Source organism: Sus scrofa, chromosome 7, assembly GCF_054392235.1.
Source record: "Sus scrofa isolate SSC_HxYL_T2T_F1_AM1 chromosome 7, Sscrofa_HxYL_maternal_Yorkshire_Landrace_v2.0, whole genome shotgun sequence".
In the NCBI taxonomy this organism is placed as follows: Eukaryota; Metazoa; Chordata; class Mammalia; order Artiodactyla; family Suidae; genus Sus; species Sus scrofa.
The window spans coordinates 765,564-785,207 of NC_139389.1; the positions used below are offsets into that span (position 1 = coordinate 765,564).

Here is a 19,644-nt window from a genome sequence, read left to right on the forward strand (position 1 = left end):
TGTCTATTGTACGTGGCTTCTGCCAAAGAGCTGGGGGAATGCAGAGACGGTCGCAAGTTCCAAGGGTGTCCCTGGGCTCCGGCTCCAGGAGGGAAGGCAGCCGGCCTCTCCCCGTTATCACCTTTCTTGACGAGCCCAGGGAGGACTTCCGGGGACAGGCTGACCCCACGCCAGCACTTGGCCAACCAGACAGGTCCAGCCGGTGGGACACAGAGAGGCTGTCATCAGCAGGTAGGAGGAGGGACCAGACGCCAGGCAAACCGAGAAACAGACCCACGAAACGCCCCAGACAGCGAGCAAGCGCATATGGTTCAAAGTACATTTGCATCTCACTGGCCAAAGTACTGCTCTCTCTTCTGAAAGTCCCCGTTACTACTGAAAGTGGTAAAGTGCTTGAGCTCAGGGTGTACTTTGAGTCTTCCGACCCCTCCATTTTCCCAGTTTCCAAGAGTGAAGATGTGTTTACCTTCCCTTTAAACGATCAACAGGAGGTTGACAGGCGCGTGGCAAAGGGTTCAGCTTCTCTCGAAAAGACAATGAGTCGCAAATAAATACAATGCACGTTATCACACAAAGGGGATGTTTAAAATCTTTTCAGATCATTTAAACTTTCAACATTTAATCCTTTTCTTAAGGGAACATCTAAAGCTTTAAGAAGCAGTTTCCCGGAAGCAGAGGTCGATGCTGCGAGTCTCCAAATCAGGAGGAAAGCAACTGACTCCAGCACCCGAGATGCTCCTCTGAAGGCGACCTTTGAAAGTAAAGAGCACTCTGTCCTTCTGTCAGAAAGGGGGATGAAAAATAGAAAAGCGCAAAAAACACAGGCCCGGAGGCAAGTCTCAGGGGGGTTACCTGCATTGCTCAACCCTGACCCTCCCCTGCGATGCCCTCCAGAGCCCAGACGGCAATCAAATCTTGGCCTCGAAACAATCTCCAGCCAGAAAGGGATCAATCAGGAAGCCAGCTGAAGGCCATCAAGTCAAGAGAGCCACCATAACCTACCATCTTCACATGGCTACGGACTCACGCTCGCTGATGGTAGAAAATGAAAACCCCAAAAACCCCAAAACCCTCTTTCTGGTCCTACTCACCTGCTATCCACATCTACATTTTTTTCTTTTCCTGTTTGTTAAATCCCCGTGTGATAAAATGCACCCGGAAGCTTTCTCTGTGGCTGACTGACAGAGGCAAGATCTTCGCTCAGGCCTTTCCTGAGAGCCTCCACCTGCAGACACTCTCCCCAGGTAGAAACGCGAAAGGACACGGCCTTTATTACAGCCCCTCTTCGGGCTCAGCAGGGCCCACTCCCTCGGCCAGAGGCCAAATGACCAGGGACATCAGTGCTTGACTGTGCAGCCCCTGGCAAGTGCTCCCTAAAGGGATCCACCCTGCTGTGCCCGACCCGAGGGCATGCTGTCCCCTCACCCAGAGGAGCTCCTGTCCACAAGGCCGGCAGAGGCCCGGCCTCCCAGCCTCCTCCCCAAATCCTTCTGCCCAGAGTCTATTTAACCCCTCACCCACTGCGTCCCAAGACCAGGGTTCTGGAGGTTTGGCTTATATTTTCACTTCCCAAAAGCATTTCCTTTCAACAGGGGTGGGGGGGCAGTAAGAGCCCCTTTTGCGGAATGAAAACAAGCACAGTTTTTCAGATTCTTAGCATATTTTAACTCCAGCGACTTGGAGATGGGTAGGTGGTCAAATGGGTCAGAGCCTTTCCAGGCCAGAACTGCTCTCAGCAGGGTCTCTCCTTGGGCTCGCTGCCCCCCCCCCATCCTCATTCACCAGCTGGTAGCCCAACAAAGGGTCATTTGCTTTTTCCAAAAATATGCTCTCCCTCTAAGCCGGGAAGTAAAATTCTGACTTTATCCCCGCCAAGTTGGTGAGGGGAGTCACGTGAGCCTTACAAGAGAACAGACTGCAAAGTTTCATATGAAAACACTTTGCAAAGCCACTAACCTGGAGATGAAATTTTAGCACCAAATGCCAGTAATGAAAAGAAAGAAAAAGATGGGGGGGGGTTAAAGAAACGCTATTTTGCATCAGATCGTTTTTTAAGAATCAGAGTTTATGTGAATTATTTATTTAAAGGGCTATTAAGCTGCGAAGGTGGTTAAATATGTAAAATACCCGTATAGGAGGAAGTCGGCAGGTAGATTCACTCTCCAGAGGGGAAACTCCGAAGTTCACTCCCAGCCCTCGGGCTACCGCAGAGGGGGCTACCCTCCCGGGCCAGGGATGCTCAAAAGGCCATTCAAGCCTCAGGAGGCCCCTGCCTTTCTCCATTTCCCTGTCCTTCGGCTCTTCCTTCTTTAAAACGCGCCGCCTCACCGGCCCGGCGCCTCCCTAAGTCGCCCAGAGACTACGCAGGTCCCAGGCAAAGGCCAGCAGCCAAAAAACGGCCCTTCACTGCCGCGCGGCATGCGGAGCAGGACCTAGACCGAGACAAGCGCGGCCGAGGATCCCACAGGACACGAAAACGAAAACGCTGCCTCCGCTCCGCACCCGCAGTTTCCCGAGCCGTCGCCCTCGGCGCGGGCCATGCTGCTCCGCTCCCAGCCGTGGAGGCAGCCTCCAGCTCTGGGGACGCCGGGGCGCATCGCCGCTCCCAGCTCCCGGCACCGCAAGCGGTCGAGCATTGGAGGGGTGACAGGGCAGCGGTGGGGACAGGCGACGCTCCTCCAGCAACCCGGGCCGCGGGCCCCGATGGATCGCAGAGCTGGGCCCGCCGCTCGCCCGTGCGCACCTGCTTCGCGCGCCCTGCCCCGGCTCCAGCGGCTCCCGCGCGCGGCCCTTTCCGTCCTTTCCCCCAGCTCGGTTCCTAAATCGTTCTTCCTACCCAAATTCTAAAACTAAAGCAAAGTACAGGGGTTGCGGTGGGGCTGGGACGCAGCAGCCCAAGTTTCCGAAGGCCTTCGGGCTGCAACCCGAGGTCACCCCAGCGAAGCGGCGGGGCCCGCGTCCACACGGGTCCAAGGTCGGCGGGTCTGCGCCGCCAGTCCCAGGCCGGATGCTTGCGGCGCACTCCGCGTGGGGCGCGCTGTTCTCCTAGGCGCTTGCCTGGATTAATTCGTTTTATCTTCCCAACAACCCTCTGGGGAGGCTATTATTGTGATCCCAGTTATAGAACTGACATAACTCAAAGCCATACAAATAAATAACTTCCTCAAGGTAACGCGTAAGTGCAAGGGGCGGAGGCGGGGTTCGCCGAAAAATTAAAAGAGCAAAATAGAACTTGCCATCTCCGTACGCATTTAATACTCGTTTTTCAGTTTGCAGGTTACAATTTTCAGCCAGAGCTGCGAGAGCCTCGTGGAGCGGCGGGGCGTGACCCGGGCCACAGACCCACCCCAGGGGGCTCGGTCAGGGTGCACCGACCAGGAGGGTCTCCGCCTGCCTCCCACGCGACAGAGCCCGCGCCTCTTGCCATCGGAGAACAGGGCGGAATGGAGATTTCCGTCCAAACAACAAAGGCAAAGGCGGGCGGCTGCTTTGCAGGAGACCCGGGTCCGCGAGGAACCCTTGCTGCCGCCCACGCCGCGGCCCGCGAGTTCGTTTTCTTTCGGCGGGGCTTCCGCGATCCCCACGGGCTCTCGAACCCGAGGGTGTGCAGATCGGCCGACCTCCTGTGAGGGCGCAGGGAGCCTACTCGAGGGAGCTTTGACAGAGCGCGCACACACCCCCGCACCCTGGTCTCAGCGCCCTGCGGGACCCCCGCCACCCACCCACCGAGCGCGGGCCGGCCCGGATTCTGCGACAGAGTCAGACCCTTCCAGGAGCCGCTGATCTGGTCCAAAGGAATCATGCCCCTCCCCGGGGAGCTTTCGCCCTCGGCGGTGAAGGGACGCCGCGCAGCCCCACACACAGCCCGCCACACCCGGAGCTGACCCCCGGCCTGCGGAGACCTGCTTCACCTTGTAGACAAAGGACCCATCTTTTCCTTATTAAGGACCCAACCAGCCGTGCACGTAAGAAATTGCTCCGGAAGGAAGATCCCAAGCGCGCCTGCAACGTAGGCAGCCCCTTGAAACTAAACAGACCTTTTGTTGGATTGGGCCAAAGATAACTGTATAAATGCGTATATTTCAAAATGTTAATAATTCTTACAACTTGTATTTCATCTTTACAGTCGCTGTGGGAGGAGGCGCTTGTAAAATTGTTTATGTTATTTTCATTTGACCAAAACAAAACAAATTGAAGCTCAGAGACTTACCTAAGGTTACTGGGAGCAGGTGCAATTGTCAAACGAAATCCAGGGCTAGGGACACCATCCCTTTTCGTCTGTTCCAATTGCACCGAGGGGGAGGGCATGCTAAGGGTCGAAGTAACAGGTATTGTTTGGGGAAGCAGGAAAACAAATCGGACGAATCAACGCCAAATTAGTTGTGAAATGTGTGTAGGGTCCTGGTATTGACTGGCCCTTAGGGATATGGGCCAACCAGCACCTCCTGGGGTCCCCCCACCCCCTGCCCCCATCCCTTCACCCCAAAAGCCGAGTCCAAAAATTCTCCACAGGCACTTCCAAACAACACAAAAAATTCTTTGCCGGCCAGCCACCGTCTGGGTAAGCGATTCAGAAGTACTGTAAGGTCCGCTGGGATAAACATACATGCATCACGTGCAGACGAAGAGACAGAGTCAAAGGACACTGTGATCTCGCAGCAGATAAATTCCGGGTGTGTGGTCTGGTGCCCCAGAAAGGAGGCAGCATGGGGGTAGCTCTGGTTATGGCACAGAGCTCACCACTAGAGCATGCTGGCTGGCGGGGTTGGGGCTGGAAGTCAGGGGGCGGGCGGGGGGGGGGCAGGATAGTTCTGTTTGTAAAACACACACCCAACCCAATCTCAGCCTTCCCTAAGGAAGTGTGCTTGTCTGCACCAAAATACAGTTTTAGGTCTGAGAGAGCTAGAGCCAGCCAGAGGGCGTGGGAGGCGTAATAGGTGCCCTTTTAAAACATGACGTCTGTATGTGCCCTGAAATACTTTGGCGAGAAATGAAAATAGACAGAGAAGAGGTAAAGAAAAGTCCGCCAGAATCTTGCTAAGTGGGGAGTCGAGGCGATGGGTATGCCCCTCCACGTATGGGGACTAAGAAACTTTTAGTAATAAGAAATATAAAAAAAGAGAAAATGCAGCTTTTTCATTTAAATAGGTGTGTTTTATTGTGTGTGAGTTACACCTCAATAAAGCTAATTTTAGGAGTTTTGAAAAGCAGGAGAGGATGCCTTGGCTCTGGAAAGATAAAGTGCGGCTCCCCTTGACGTGGTGGCAGAGGAAGATCAGGGGGACATCTGGGTCTTGGCTTCCAAATCCAGCACCCCTGGCCGTTCCAGTCCCAAGCCACCACTCACCTGTCACCCAGCCCGGTACACAGCTTGTCTCCAAAGGATCCACAAAGTTGCCCTCTACCGTACAGGCTTTCACGGGGACCAGTATAGGGCGCTTCCCTTAGTTAAAAGGAATGAGAACCGGCAAAGCGAAAAAGTGTCTTCCTGTCCCTGTAGACTCAGAAGACAAGAGATGGTCTTGCAGCCTGACCATCCGCACGTCCAGAGCAGAAAACGCTGCCTGTGGGCTTCTCCAGGTGCTCGGCGCCCGTCCGTCCGTTTTCTGCTAGACCTCGGCTCCTAGAATTCCAGGAGGAACTGCAACCTGCAGACACCACCCCTGCTCCTCGCTGGGTAGGACGCCGGAACGGCGGGGCTGAATCCTGAGTTTCCTTGCAAGACCCAAGCATGTCTGCAACAGACCCGCAGAGGCGGCCCACGCCTGTGACTGGCAATCTTCTTTCTATGTTAACGGCTAGACGGGTAGGCAAAGCAAAGCGTATCTTCGGGCTGCCGACCACCGAGCCCGTGATGAGCGAGAATATACGCAGAACTCGGTCTGCAGGGCCAGGCAGCGGGGCCGGCAGGTCGGGGGCTGCGGGAACCCGCGCTCAGGGCGGGTTAGGGACCCGCGGGGACTGCGATTCCCGAGGGCCTGTCGCCACCCAGCGGAAACGAGAGGAACTCCCGCTCCTTCCGCGCCGGCGCCCCGGAGGGGAGGCCCGGCGACCCTGCGAAGAAGCCCCGGGGCTTTCGGAGAGCAGGAGCGTGACCCTCACCGACGGCTCGAGAAAACCGCGCCTGGCCTTCCCCGCTACCCCTCTCGCCAACAAGGACACCGTGACCGGCCAGGCCGAGGCTCTCCCTTCACCCCAACCTCAAGACGAAAAGCGCTTCCCCTTAAAAGGCGACCCACCACCACCCCACGCAGCCGCGCGCGGGTGGACGCGCAGCGTGGAGCCGGCTTGCGCCGGCCTCTCGCCCCGGGCACAGGGAAGAGCCAGCGTGGAGGGGAGGACGACCAGGGCCACGTAAATCATCTGGAGGGATTTTTGGCCAGAGGCCCTGTTTCCGAAAGGTTGCGGGATGACTGGGACGTTGATTACATAGCTGTTCCCTTTTCAAGTGCGCGCCCCTCCCCACCGAGGCCGTCTGGTGTGCGAGGATTGTTTGAAAGGGAGGAAGCATTCTTGAAGTGGCGGGTGATGGATCGTCTAAACCCTTATGGGGCGTTTTGAGCGAGAATTTTGAGGCAGCTCATCAATAAAGACCCCCCTGGAGAGAGGGTGGGACTGGAGAACAGCCCCCACCACACAGCCCGTCGGCCGCAGGACCGGGTGGGAACCTCGTGGATGAGTGAAGACACATTGCCTGGACCCGCCTAGCCGCAGCCCTTCAGGTGGCACCTCATGGGGTGGGGGTGACAGCCGAAAGGCTGGTGGGCTCCCATCAGCAGGGTGTCGGGGGCAGGAAGAAAAGCAGAGGTGCCCAGGGAGGGGGGGGCCTGGCTGCGCCAGGATGTACTTTCACTCCTTGCAGCTCTTCCTCCAGCTCCTCAGCTGCCCTACCGCACGCGGCTTCCCTTAAAGTAGACTTCTTTTCAAAGCCCCAGCCAAAAATCTGTCACCTTTCCAGAAATGGAGGAGGGAGATGGGGAGGTGATGGCATAGGTGCCATAAAGATGACCTGCTCGCTCAAGCCATCCCGAGGTTTGATGGCGGGAAACCCTGAGGGCCAAAGCAGACAGCCCCCCCCCCGCCCCCGCAAAGGCCTCTTCCCCTCCCTGGAGCCAAAGCTCAGAGACGTGCCTTGGGGTCCTCCGCGCAGCCTGGAAGAGGAGGCTGCCCTGGGATGAGGAACCGGGAGGCCCCCCCTTCCTTGGGAAGACAAAAACCTGCAAGGCAAGGGTTAGGGTTAGGGTTAGAGTTAGACAAGCCCAGAGTGGCGAGTGGCGGGCTTGTCTAGGAGGCGCGGCCACAGGGCCTCCCTGACTTTTGCCGCCGGGCCGCGAACACTCCCTCCCCCTGCTGCGGCTTTCGCCAGCACCCAGGAGCCGGGTCAGGCTGCCCCCGCCTCCAGAATCGACAGGCCACCAGACTGGAGGGAGGGGGGTAAAGAGGATGGGCCGGCTGGAGGGCTCCCCAAAGGCAGCGCCTCCCAGGCCAAGGCGGCGCCTGGGCGCCCCAAAGTCCTGAGCCGGGCTCTGGGCGCCGAGCACTTTTATTTATCCCCGCAGAGGATGCTGGAGGACAAAAGAAATATTTGGACGTCAGAGCTGATTTATATTTTTGGAAGAGCTACGTTTCCTTTTCTGAAGAGAAGCAAGCGCGCCCCATATCCTGAGCGCAGCAGGGAGACAGGAGTGGCGTTTTGATGCTTCAGGAAGTTCATCCATCTCGGCCGCAAGCGCAGCCCGGCGCCCCGCGGGGTCCGCTGCCCGGGGAGATATTTATTTATTGGGGGGAGGGGAGGAGGCGAGCCGGACGTCTGAAGAAAGCCCGACTCCAGGGCTGGGACCTCCAGGGCGCCTCCGGGCCTGCAGACCACAGCGGGCCTGCCTGCCTCTCCGCTGGCCTTGCGACCTCGGAGCCAGTCTGGGTGATGATGCAGCCCTGGGCACGCACCCTCCTTCCTCCTGGGCCTGCAGCCCGTCCTGCCACGACGCGGGGCCCAGCCACCTTCCGCCCGAGCCTGGGGTGGTGGAAGCAGAAGCCGGGTGCCTGCCCTCCCAAGGCTGCAGAGCAGGGGCTGGCAGGGTGGGCGCAGGGGAGGGAAGCCCGGAGCTCAGGCGCACTAGGGCCCGCTTCCAAGACACAGCCTGGCTCCCTTGGCTCCTGTTTTGTCTCACCAGCGGGGACTCCCTCCCAGCAAAGCCAAGCAGACGTGCCAGGGGCGCCAGCACCCGCACTCGCTTTTGCTTTTTTGCTCTCAAGCCTGGGGGGTGGGACGGGCTCCCCCAGTTTTCCACTGGAAGCCCACTGTTCCTGCTTCCTTGGGAGACACACCGGCAGTCCCAGCGGTGCACTTTCTCTCCTCCCTGAGGCATCAGAGCTGCCTTTGGGGAGGAAAGGCTGCCCCTGCCTCCGAAGAAACCCTCCTCTCAAGTTCAGGCCTCCCACCCCGGCTGTGGGCGAGGCCTAAGGGCGTCCCCCCTCGGGGCTGCAGGTCGGGGCCTGGGGCCTGGGGGCGGATGGGCTGGCTCCCGGACTGTCCCAGGACTGGGCCACCCCGGGTCAGGGCGCTGGGCCTGGGAGCCGGGCAGGGCAGCGGGAAGGGGCGTGCTGTGGCCGGCGCTCAGGCGGCCTGGACCCCCACCCACCCCAAGCACCGCAGATCTGGCCAAGAGGGCGAGCGCGAGCGCGCCGCCCCACCGCCGGCCCGGGGGAAGTGGGGCCCGTCCGCGGATGGCTCAGGAAGGTGGCTGTAAAAAGAGCCCTGCCTGGGGCGCAGGCCGTTGGAGAGCAGCGGAAGAACCTATCTAAATAAACGTTTGCCGTTGGGTGGCTGGCTTTCCAGCCCGGAGGTCGGGGGCGCTGCACGAGGAAGGCGCGGACGCCACGCCGCCGCCGCCGCCGCCGCCGCTGCTGCCTCCGCCGGGTGTAAGGTTCCCTCTGTGGCCGCTCCGCTCCTGGACAAGGTGGCCTCCCCGACCCCAGCCTCGGCGCCATCTCCTGGCCTCCTGGCCGGACTGTCTACTGTAAATTCAAGTTTCCAGCAGCCGCCAAGTCTCACGGGCTCCTAGTCCTCCAGTCCTCGCGCCTGGCGTCAGCACCGCGCCCACCCGCCCCCCTGGAAAGGCCGCTGGGCACACCTAACTGGGTACCAGCACACAGGGTGACAGGGTGGTGGATTCCCGACTGAACTGAGAGGAGGCTTTGCTCCCACTGCAGGGGAGAGGCCTAGGGTGGCCGCAAACGGTGGGTGCAGTGCGTCCCTGGGGTGGGTGACTGGTTTAGTCTAAGCCACTTCATGTAAAACCCACGAAGCAGAGGAAGCGCGCTGAGAGCATAAAATGCAAACCGCAATAACGAAGAGATTTCCTAGAATAAAACACCGATTACAGAACCGAATCAGAGAAGCCCAGGCTCCCCGAAGTTTACATTCCCTTTGTGCTGGAGCAGGGGCGGGACCCCAGGGCTTGGAGCCAGAAAGGAACCCGCAGCCCAGACGGAGTCGGGCAACCCCAGGGGTCAGAGCAGGGGATGAGGGACCGGGCTGGCCTGCGCTCATTTTAAGGAACCCTACCTTGCCTTCTCCTAAGAACAACGTCAGGGCTTCTGTCATTTACAGGACAGTGAAGGTCCATCAGGAAGAGCTCGGAAACAGGCAGCTTCTGAGCAAGACTGGTTCAGAGACAAACACGACTGCTTTTCACCGTGTGTGACACGGAGACGCAGGTGTGGCTGCCAGGACAGAGTTTGACATAACCTGTCATCATGTGCCTTCTTTCCCAGGAGACTTGTATTAATCAGTAATTCAAACAAAGTTCCAAGGAGTTTTGCTGCCATGGAGCGGCAGCAGCCCTACAGAGACGCCAGGCCTGAGCCGCAGGCCCAGGTGCCGTTTCCCCTGCATCCTCTGACCTCGCTGAGCCTCGGCTTCCTGCCCCCTAACAGGGGACATACTGAGCCCACGTGGCAGGGCCATGGTACAAGTGGAAAGGCTTATCTCCGTGAAACCTGGGCTCTGGATTTCTAAACCTGGGCAGGGGAGGGGGGGTCCTCCCAGAAAGAGTTCTGAAGAAGAGCCCGTTCCTGCTCAGATAACACAGGTCACCAGCCTCTGGATCTTCCTGGGAGGAGAGAGGCTCTCAGCCGGCAGACCTGCTCTCCAAAGCCCACCACCTTCCAGGACCCGCCGGGCCTCCTGGAACAGTCACCCACCCAGAAAGAGGCCTTGCTTGCAAGTTTAGAGCGTTTAGGAAAATAGACACCACGGTCACTGACTGGGGGACAAGGGAGGTTTTCAATATCCTTGAACATTTAAGCAGATACATTGGTAGAGACGAAAAATGCACAGAGTAGGCTTGTTTGTTCTTTTAAATGAGCATCTATGGTCCCCCCCAAATTCCAGGCAGAATGAGAGCATTTTGGGGGGGGTAGGCTCTAGAGCTTCCATCATTCTCAGAAAAGACCCATGACCCCCAAACTGGTAACTACATCCTGGTGCCTGGTACACATGCCATCACCAGCCCAACTGGATTTTAGGGGTGGTGCTTTGTATCCTTCGTTCTCTGGGTCCTAAACCTTTGAGGGCCTGAGATCCAATGGACCTGAAATCCCCAGTGCAGAAAAGCAGAGAGGGTCCGGGGACAGGGGTCTCTCTGTCCCCTCCCTGAATTTCCCGCAAATCCCCCCCCCCCCCCGCACCCCATCCACAAATGAGGTGACTGCCCTTTTGGTCCCTGAGCGTCTCCGCTGGGCCAGTTCTCTTGCCCTTGCCTGCCCAGCCACGCGGGCGGGTGCGGGCGCGGGCGCCCACGCGGGGAGCACCTGCACTGGAGGGTGCTTGCTCCCTTCACACACCCTGTTCTCCTCTCTCCGGGTTCTCTCGCATTTCATTATTTTTCAGACACTTAAAGCATTGGTTTCGTGAACACACTCTATCCATTTCCATTTTTAATTATAGTTATTGCATATAAAAGGACAAAAAGGGTAAGCGAAAAATACCATGAAATTAACAGGGACCTACCCAAAGGGAAATAACAACAACAGCAGCTCCCCAGTCACTCAGACAGGAATTCTCAGAAGTGGAAACAACTGCAAACCCCCTTCCCCAACCCAACCAAAACATCCCAGCCGGAAAAGAGCGGCTTGTTTCTTTTTTCTATTGGAAACGAGCGGTAAACTGAGTTCATTTTGGCCGTGTTTTCTTAGCTGACTCTCGGCTACAATCAAGCCATTTTCGGACACATTCCCATGTAGGTGCCAGGGGTGCTCTGGAGGAAGCTGTCGACGCCTGTTCAGCTAATTTAGGTTTTCTTTGTCTAATTACAGTGGAGCTTAGGGAAAAGGAGCCCGGCTCAGGGCAGTAAACTGACACTCGCTCTCCGTGTGTGGCATCCAGGCAGGGTTTGATGGAAAAAGCCTGCTTCCACTCAACTTCAGGTCACTGTCTGGGGCCAGCCCAGCCCCCAGCCTCCCCTCCCTCCCCTCCCTCCCCCTCGGCTCTATAGCCCCAGGCCCGTTCCGCCTGGGAGCAAAACGCCAGGCGCTCAAGGGCACTGGGAGCCAGGGCAGCTCCGCGAGCCGCCTGGGTGCGCGTCCACCCGGGCTCTGGCAGCCACCTTCTCTGCACCTACACAGCCTCCCCTCTCTCGGCCCCCACCGCACCCCAACTCCCAGGTCGTCCCCCCCGCCCCTGCACAGGCACCTGGGTCCTTGGTGAGCAGAGGCAGAGCTGTGCCCCTGTGGGCCTGCTCCGCAGCACCCCGCTCTGGGCCGCCATCTGTGCAGCCAGGTCAGCTCCCAGATCCCCCCCCCCCCGGCTCTCCCCCACCTCCAGCCGGTCCAGTCCTCGCACGTGTAATCCAGTAACTAACGGTCCGCCTCGCGGGAAGTGGTTCTCCGGAGGGTGCACCCTCGCCCGGGGCTTGGCTCTGACCGCTGGGGAGGGATGAGCCACGCTGGGGTGCAGGGCTCCCCACGCAGGGCACCTCCTGGGCAGCACACACGGAGACTGAGGATGTGAGTCTAAAGAGTCTAAATCTGGTGACAGTGGCACGCACGCCTTCCGGCTGAGGGTAAATACACTGTCTCACTCTGGCCGCTCAGCCGGGCCTACTCTGGGCATTGCTTACAAAACATCAAGTGGAAAACAGAAAGGAAGTGGAAACTAGTGAAAACAGCAGTCCTGCTCGACCACGTTTCCAAAACTCTAAAATGACTCCTTAAGGAGCATGGCCTCTGCCCTCCGCGAAGAGCGGGCAGCGCCCGCAGGCCCTGTCCCAGGAGAGAGGACTGGCACGTTACCTTTGGGCGTCGGGCTCCCGGGCTCGTGGCAGAGGCCGCAGTGTCCCCTGAGGCTGACAGCAGGGTCATCGCGGGCGTGGGCTGCAGCGGCTAAGGAGGTCCGGCGGCGGCACCAGCGGCAGCACCACTCGGCCAAGGACGGCCTGGTGGGGGGGGAAGGGAGGAGGGGAGGGGGAGGGGAGGAGGATGAGCGGGAGGCGAGGAGGAGGAGGGCGAAGGGGGGGAGGAGAAGGGGTGGGTCCTGCCGCCAGGGGCGGCTGGCTCTGGGATGGGGGCAGGGGTGCCCTAAGCGCCAAAGAGAAAGAAGATTTCCCCCGATTCTAGGTGGTCGAGTTCTGCGGGGCGGGGCGGGCGGTGGGAGGGGGGGGGATCGTCCCGGCCCAACGTGAGTCCGGCTCCCGATCCTCGGTTCGAAAGAGGGTGGGAGGGAGGAGAGCGTCAGAGTCCCAGAGAGGAGTTAAAGGGCCGAGGGGGACCCCGGCGAGCGCCGAGCGAGATAAGGGAGGGAGCGCCGGCTCGGGGGAGGAGTGAGCGCCGGCCGAGCGCGCCTCCCCGGGCGGCGGCGGCGGGGAGGGGGCAGGGCGGGGTGGGGGGAGGGCGGCGGGGGAGGGGGCAGGGCGGGGTGGGGGGAGGGCGCGGGCGGGAGGAAGTCCGAGAGACAGAGCGAGGAGCGCTCCTGAGCGGAGACGTCGGGCTCGTCCCCGGGGTCCCGGCCGCGGTCCCCGCTCGCGCGCGCAGCCTCCCGGCGCCCGGCCGCTCCGGCTCCGCGGCCCGGAGGCCGCCGCGCAGGCCGGGCCCGAGGCCCGGGGAGGGATGCGCTGGGCGTCGCCTCCGGCCCGCGGCCGCCGCCAGGAGCCCGGGCGGAGCTGAGCGAGGCGACGCCGAAGCGCTGGCTCGGAGCGGCCGCGGTTGCAGCCCGGGCGGCGGGCTAGGGCGCCCGCCCGGCCTCTGGGCCGACCGCGCTCCGGCACCCCCGCGCCCGGGCCCGCCCCCGCCGCCCGGCCCTGCTCCCGGGCCCCCGATGACCTCCGAGGGCGGGCCGCCGCCGCCCCCGCCGCGCCCGCCGCCGGCCCCGCTCCGCCGCGCGTGCAGCCCGGCCCCCGGCGCGCTGCAGGCCGCCCTGATGAGCCCGCCGCCCGCCGCCGCCGCCGCGCTGGAGGCCGCCTCGTCCTCGGCGTCCGCGTCGGCATCCGCCTCCTGCGCCTCGGCCGCCGCCTCGGCCGGCGCGCCCCCGGCCGCCTGCAAGAGCGCGGGCGGCGGCGGCGGCGGCGCGGGCGCGGGCGGCGGGGGCGCCAAGAAGGCGAGCTCGGGGCTGCGGCGGCCCGAGAAGCCGCCCTACTCGTACATCGCGCTCATCGTCATGGCCATCCAGAGCTCGCCCGCCAAGCGCCTGACGCTCAGCGAGATCTACCAGTTCCTGCAGGCGCGCTTCCCCTTCTTCCGCGGCGCCTACCAGGGCTGGAAGAACTCCGTGCGCCACAACCTCTCGCTCAACGAGTGCTTCATCAAGCTGCCCAAGGGCCTGGGGCGGCCGGGCAAGGGCCACTACTGGACCATCGACCCGGCCAGCGAGTTCATGTTCGAGGAGGGCTCGTTCCGCCGCCGGCCGCGCGGCTTCAGGCGGAAGTGCCAGGCGCTCAAGCCCATGTACCACCGCGTGGTGAGCGGCCTGGGCTTCGGGGCCTCGCTGCTGCCGCAGGGCTTCGACTTCCAGGCGCCCCCGTCGGCGCCGCTCGGCTGCCACGCGCAGGGCGGCTACGGCGGCCTCGACATGATGCCCGCGGGCTACGACGCGGGCGCCGGCGCCCCGGGCCACGCGCACCCGCACCACCACCACCACCACGTCCCGCACATGTCGCCCAACCCGGGCTCCACCTACATGGCCAGCTGCCCTGTGCCCGCCGGGCCCGGGGGCGTGGGCGCGGCGGGCGGCGGCGGCGGCGGGGACTACGGCCCGGACAGCAGCAGCAGCCCCGTGCCCTCGTCGCCGGCCATGGCGAGCGCCATCGAGTGCCACTCGCCCTACACGAGCCCCGCGGCGCACTGGAGCTCGCCCGGCGCCTCGCCTTACCTCAAGCAGCCGCCCGCCCTGACGCCGGGCAGCAACCCCGCGGCCTCGGCGGGCCTGCACACCAGCATGTCCTCGTACTCGCTGGAGCAGAGCTACTTGCACCAGAACGCCCGCGAGGATCTCCCAGGTACCCGGCCCGGCCCGCGCGGGCGTCCCCTCAGGCCTCCCGCTCCGATGGGCGCCGCGGCCCCGGAGGAGCTGACGCCGTGTTCACAGGGGGAGCCGGCTGGGGCCGCACCGCCCCACACCTCGGCCCCAGCTGGGCCTCCGGAATTTGCCTCCCTGGGAGGATGGCGCCAAGCCGCCAGCCTTTGTGGCATCTCTGGGTGTCCCCATGGACGCACGGAGGAGCACCCAGCTCAGGCCTGACTTAGCTTAGAGAGAGAGCTTGTGGGCTTAGGGGACCTTGGCCGAGGCGCCGTGACTGGTTTCTTCTGTCTTTGTTTTAAAGTTGGTTTTGCAGTGCTTTTGCTCCAAGGTAGATGTCAGAAGGGGGGCTGCTCTGTACCTGAGAGGTGCCTAGGGAGGGGGCCCACGGGGCGCGTGCCCAGAGGAGAGGAAAGGGAGGGGCCCCTTCCTGGGATCCTGCAAGGGAGGGACTGGATGCCAGGCTGCTGGGGAGTCCATCCCCTGCTGCCTCTCAGCGTGCCCAGGTTGCCCACGGCGAGGCTCCCCAGAGAAACCCCTGCCCCTTGGGCGCCACTTGGAGTGCTGCCGGCGTAAATTGTGTTGGTTGCAGATCATGAAAATTTATTGACTTGCCAAAGGCGGTGAAAGGTGGGAGGGACGGATGGGGGTGGAGGAGGGAATTGGAGTCTTTGGCCAGGTTTATGGGGACAGTGGAGATAAACCGTTACATTAACCCCTCTAGGGCCAGCTCGTCTGGCCCCAAGTGGTGCTCTGGCTGCCACTCACCTTCCGCCCCAAGGAGAGCAGGGTTCACAGGAGGATGCATACATTGCAGGCTCCTCGGCCGTTGTGGGGCGAGAGCAGAGGGAGAGAGGAAGCCCAGAAATGGGCAAAAGATGTCTGTTCCCTGGACGGTGAAATTTCCCAAATAGGCCTTTAAATGCGGGTCTCAGAGGTTAACTAAACAAAGACAGTCTGTGCAGGACCACACCGGAGAGGGTTTTAGCTTGACTTAACCCACTGAGAGCAGAGTCTTGTTCCATTTTATGGGAATTTCAACAAGTAACCAACACAGACGACCCTCCCCTCCGATTTTTTTTATCCCCCTGGGACTGGCTGTCAATCACGGCCTGGAGGGGCCGCAGGCTCTGCACTCGCCCGCTCAGCTCCGCTCCGCTCCCCTCCAGGCCCTCAGGCCTTCGGCGGGTCCTCGGCTGCCTTCGGCCCTCTCTGCTCCCGGCTCCCCGCTCCCGCTGCAACCCGGACTCCCAGGCTGCCCTGAAACGCTGCCCTAAACGTTAAAAAACACGCAAAAGAGGCTTCTGATCCCTCCGTGAGGCCGCCTTGCCCCACCCTGCACACCGGGCACAGGCGCTGGTTCCAGAAACAGGGAGGCCTAGAGCACGACTCGGTCTGGGAGGGAAGGGCCCTGCCTCGCCACCGCCCTCAGAGCCGTGTCTCTGAGGTGGCCAGCCAGGCGCTTGGCCTCTTCCTCCCCCTGCCCTGGCTCCCGCTCCCGCTCCCCTCGTTGTCGACTCCCAGGGGGACCCCGTTGTTGACTCCCAGGCCGAGGCCCGGCAGACTGAGAGCGGAGGGCCCCGTGAGGCCGGCCGGGAGGTACCCCTCTCCAGACCGTGCACTAGGGCTGGGGAGGAAAGGGGCTCCCTCTCTGCATCCTAAGAGCCTTTTGAGAAGGAGCCAGGGCTTTAGATCCCTCGGTGGGCACATCAAAGCGCTGTGTGAGCGCCAGCTCAGGGTCTGGTGGGCCCGTGGGTTAGAGAGGCGGGAACCGGTACCACGAGGGGCTTTAACCCACGCTAAAGGCACCTGCACGCAGCGACCGCACTCTTGGGGTGGCTCACGAGTGTGGCCTCTGGCCACAGGAGGTGCCTCGGGGCACTGAACGGGGCCGAGGCGCTGCGGGCTGCCGGGTGGGGTCTGGTGCGGGGAAGGCTGAATCTGGCTGCCGCCAGCATGGGCTGGCCAGCCCCTCGGCCCACGGGGACCGGAGAAGACTTGGGCCGCGGGCCTGGCACAGCCGGAGGTGCTGAGAAAGCAAAAGCAAAAGTCCGAGGCAGTCGGCGCTCAGCAGCCAGGCCCAGGCCCGGGCCTTGCGCATCCTAGGCCAGCCCGGCTGGGGGTGGCCCCGCAGCGGAGGGGCTGCAGCGGCATGCCTTCCGAGAGGCAGTTCCAGCCCCCTGGGTCCTGCTTCTCCAGAGGGGCCCAGGAACATGCGAGTCCTCTCCCTCCCGGCCCTTCTCTGGCTTTAGGGTGTTTTTTGTTCGCCCCCCCCCTTTGCGCAGGGCCTGTTTCCCACCACCCCCCCCCCCCCGCCGTGGCCTGCCCCTCGGCCCCTCAGGCAGATGGGAAGCACGGCCAGAGGCTGGAGACCAGAGACGCGTCTGTGGGGCAGGGGCTTGGCGGCGGTCGCACCTCCCGGAGCCCTGGGCCTGGGTCCAGTCGCTGTCCCAGTCCAGCCGGGCCTCCAGGAGTCACAGCAACTCAGGCCCAGAGAAGCCGGCCCACAGGGGACGGTGCTTGTGCCTGGGCCCGCCGTGGCCCAAGGGAACCAAGCCGCGGTCCAGAGCCGTCCTCTGGCGCACCGTTGGAAACAGAACCTTCTAAGGCTGCGTTTCCTCTACCAGTTTTATAGCAAAAGACAAAGACAGGCCACCTCCTTTGGCGTCCAAAGAAGACACGAGTTAAATGAAAGTTTGAACACGCAGGGGCGCGGGTTGCAGCGGAACACGCGTTTCTGAAGCTCTCCCCTCTCTCCTTGCAGTGGGCCTGCCGCGGTACCAGCACCACCCGGCGCCGGTGTGCGACAGAAAAGACTTCGTCCTCAACTTCAACGGCATTTCTTCCTTCCACCCCTCCGCCAGCGGGGCCTACTACCACCACCACCACCACCAGAGCGTCTGCCAGGACATCAAGCCCTGTGTCATGTGAACGGAGCGAGGGGGCCGCGCCGGGCCCGCCGTCCCCCGGGGGCGCTGACTGAGGTGGGCTCCCTGGGCAGGCGGGCGGCAGCAGCAGTAAGTAGCACACCAGTCACCAGGCCGAGTCCCCGGGCCAGCCTTGTGCACTGATCTTTGTCTGCTGGTGGCAGAAGGACGGCCCCCCGCCCCCATACGCGCAGGCTCCCTGCCCCGGGAGAGGAGACAGGAGAGGAGAACTCAGAAACAGGCGTGAAACCCTGAGCTCTTCTCGGCCTTCGGGAACCAGGGTCTGCCGCCTGCAGGGGAGCTGAGTGCGTTTCTTTGTGGAGAATGCGAGTGCTTTTCTAAGTGGCCGTGCTCAGAACGCCATCGACGGTGTGGCCTGGTTCTGCGGGAGCGTGGTCTTTTGCCAAACACTGCCTTGGGATACAGGTGCCAAAGAACACTGTCCAGAAAGTATTTAGCAACAGCGCGTCTCGTTGGAGAGCGTGGTCCTCAGTATGGTGACAACACAACGTCTTTGCACGGCCGTCCCCCGCCACCGTATTTTAAAGATAGTTTTATGACCTTCGTGTATACCCACACTTTGCTTGTATTTTCAAAGGAGGATGTGTTTGCACGCACGTATACTTTTACAGTTTGCCAAACTATTTTGATGTAAAATTTTTTCAATAAAATGTACATAACCGAGCGTGGTGGGGAGCTTTCCTCCGAGGCACCGCCGCGCGGCTGGCTCTGCACTGGGCGCTTTCTCCTTCTTCCAAGCTGTATAATTGACGTGCTGTGGGGCCTCTGCCTTGCGTAGCACAGGCCGGGTTCTGATGGTGGGTCTTCTCGGGAGAGGAAGAGAAGCAGCAGCAAGCGTTTCTGTGACTTCTTTCCTTCAGCCTAGCCCTTCCTGGCCAAACAGAAACCAGAAGGTGAGAGGCACTGAAAGGAAAACCAGGCAAGATCACGGCCCGAGGAAACCAAGTTTGGTGCCCCGTCTGCTGTCGTCCCTGCGCGCAGGGCCAGTGGGGGGCCAGTGGTCGCTGGGGCTCCTCCTTGGGTGGCCGCCGGCAGATCCCCAGTGGGGAGCGGGGAGCCTGCGAGGGCGGGCAGCCTCCCATCAGGGTGTTCAACGCTCCCTGGGGTGACAGAAGCAGGGCGGGGCTCACAAGGTGTCTGTCCCACCCCGTGGGCCCCTCGACCCCCAGTCTCTCCCCGTTGGTGCCCCCACCCTCTGCCGTGTCGCAGGGGAGCCGTGGTTTCCCTGGGAGCCTCTCCTTTCCTGCTTCCTGACCACAGAGCTGCTCTGCTCGGGGACGAAGAAGAGCGGACACAGAGGCCTGCCCGTCCCGCGGGCTCTGGCAGGCTGGCCTGTCAGGGCTGTGCGGGAGCAGAGGGGTCTTGGCTCCTGCTTTTGCACCGAGAGCCCACCCGGTTCCTCCTTTCCTGGCAGGCTGCCTCCCCTGCGGCCCGGCGCCCCTTCCCGGCGGGGTCTCGCACGCGGGGATTCTGGAATCGGAGTGCATTTCAGTCCAAGGACATCTCAGCAAACCATCTTGTTTCATAAAGTCCTAACCATCTGCCTAATCCGTAGGCTTCCTTTCTATATTTCCCGAAATTAAGCAGCGATTTAAACCTTTTTGTGTGTCTCCATTATCATATTTGCAGGCAAATAGGGCTTTTTTCTCCTTTTATTCTGAGCTCCTCGGAGGCCTGCTATAAATTATGAAGTCAGTTTCAGAGTTTGCTCCGACCACAGCGCTGTGTTTACATTCCTTCGGAGGCAGCCGGCATGGTCGTAATTTATATCCTAAACACTCGAACGTAACTTGTTTATACAGAGAATGACAGGACTCGGGGAACCGCGGCGCGGGGCCTCGGCGGGCCCAGCGCGCCCCCTCGTGGTGCAGGAGGCCCCGCGCACGGAGACGCAAGAACTTTCCAAAAATGACTCGTTTTTGTGGCGCTTTCCCCACCCCTCCGAGGGGGGAGGCGCGCCTCTGGAGGGAGGCGGCGACGGCAGACCTCGGAGACGCTGCGGCGGGGTGGTAGGCCCGCACGGCAAAGTAAATACTGCAGTAAAGCGAGTCACACACATCTTTCGGCTTCCCTGTGCCTTTGAAAGTTGTGTACACTGTCCGGGAGCCTGTTAAGGGAGCAGCAGCATTCTGTCCCAAACATGTAAATGCCTCCACTTGAAAGTACTTTGCTAAAAATGCCAGC

The 19,644-nt window shown here is 61.5% G+C and overlaps 1 protein-coding gene and 3 long non-coding RNA genes across 25 annotated transcripts in view; 2 read left to right on the forward strand and 2 right to left on the reverse strand.

Moving 5' to 3' along the window:
* Window positions 1-12,386, reverse strand: part of LOC102158724 (uncharacterized) — a 135,716-nt gene extending 123,330 nt beyond the window's left edge. For all 22 annotated transcript variants that reach the window (XR_014809416.1, XR_014809409.1, XR_014809417.1 and 19 more), the window contains exon 1: window positions 12,295-12,386. This is a non-coding gene — a long non-coding RNA (uncharacterized LOC102158724). The remainder of the gene's footprint in view (window positions 1-12,294) is intronic.
* Window positions 27-5,207, forward strand: LOC146401123 (uncharacterized). Its single transcript, XR_014809427.1, has 2 exons — window positions 27-231; window positions 636-5,207. It is a non-coding gene; the product is annotated as an uncharacterized LOC146401123 (long non-coding RNA).
* LOC146401124 (uncharacterized) lies at window positions 5,133-9,726 on the reverse strand. Its single transcript, XR_014809428.1, has 2 exons — window positions 9,569-9,726; window positions 5,133-9,363 (listed from the first exon to the last, which is right to left on the reverse strand). It is a non-coding gene; the product is annotated as an uncharacterized LOC146401124 (long non-coding RNA).
* A 789-nt stretch (window positions 12,387-13,175) lies between the features above and the next one.
* FOXF2 (forkhead box F2) lies at window positions 13,176-17,607 on the forward strand. Its single transcript, XM_021100107.2, has 2 exons — window positions 13,176-14,492; window positions 17,277-17,607. The coding sequence occupies exons 1-2, from the start codon at window positions 13,316-13,318 to the stop codon at window positions 17,441-17,443; spliced, it is 1,344 nt and encodes a 447-aa protein (XP_020955766.2). The 5' UTR covers window positions 13,176-13,315; the 3' UTR covers window positions 17,444-17,607.
* The last annotated feature ends 2,037 nt before the right edge of the window (window positions 17,608-19,644 follow it).

Coding starts and splice junctions, on each gene's coding strand:
- FOXF2 (XM_021100107.2), top strand. CDS start 13,316: ATGACCTCCGAGGGCGGGCCGCCGCCGCCCCCGCCGCGCCCGCCGCCG. Junction 14,493..17,276: donor CGCCCGCGAGGATCTCCCAG/GTACCCGGCCCG, acceptor CTCTCCTTGCAG/TGGGCCTGCCGCGGTACCAG.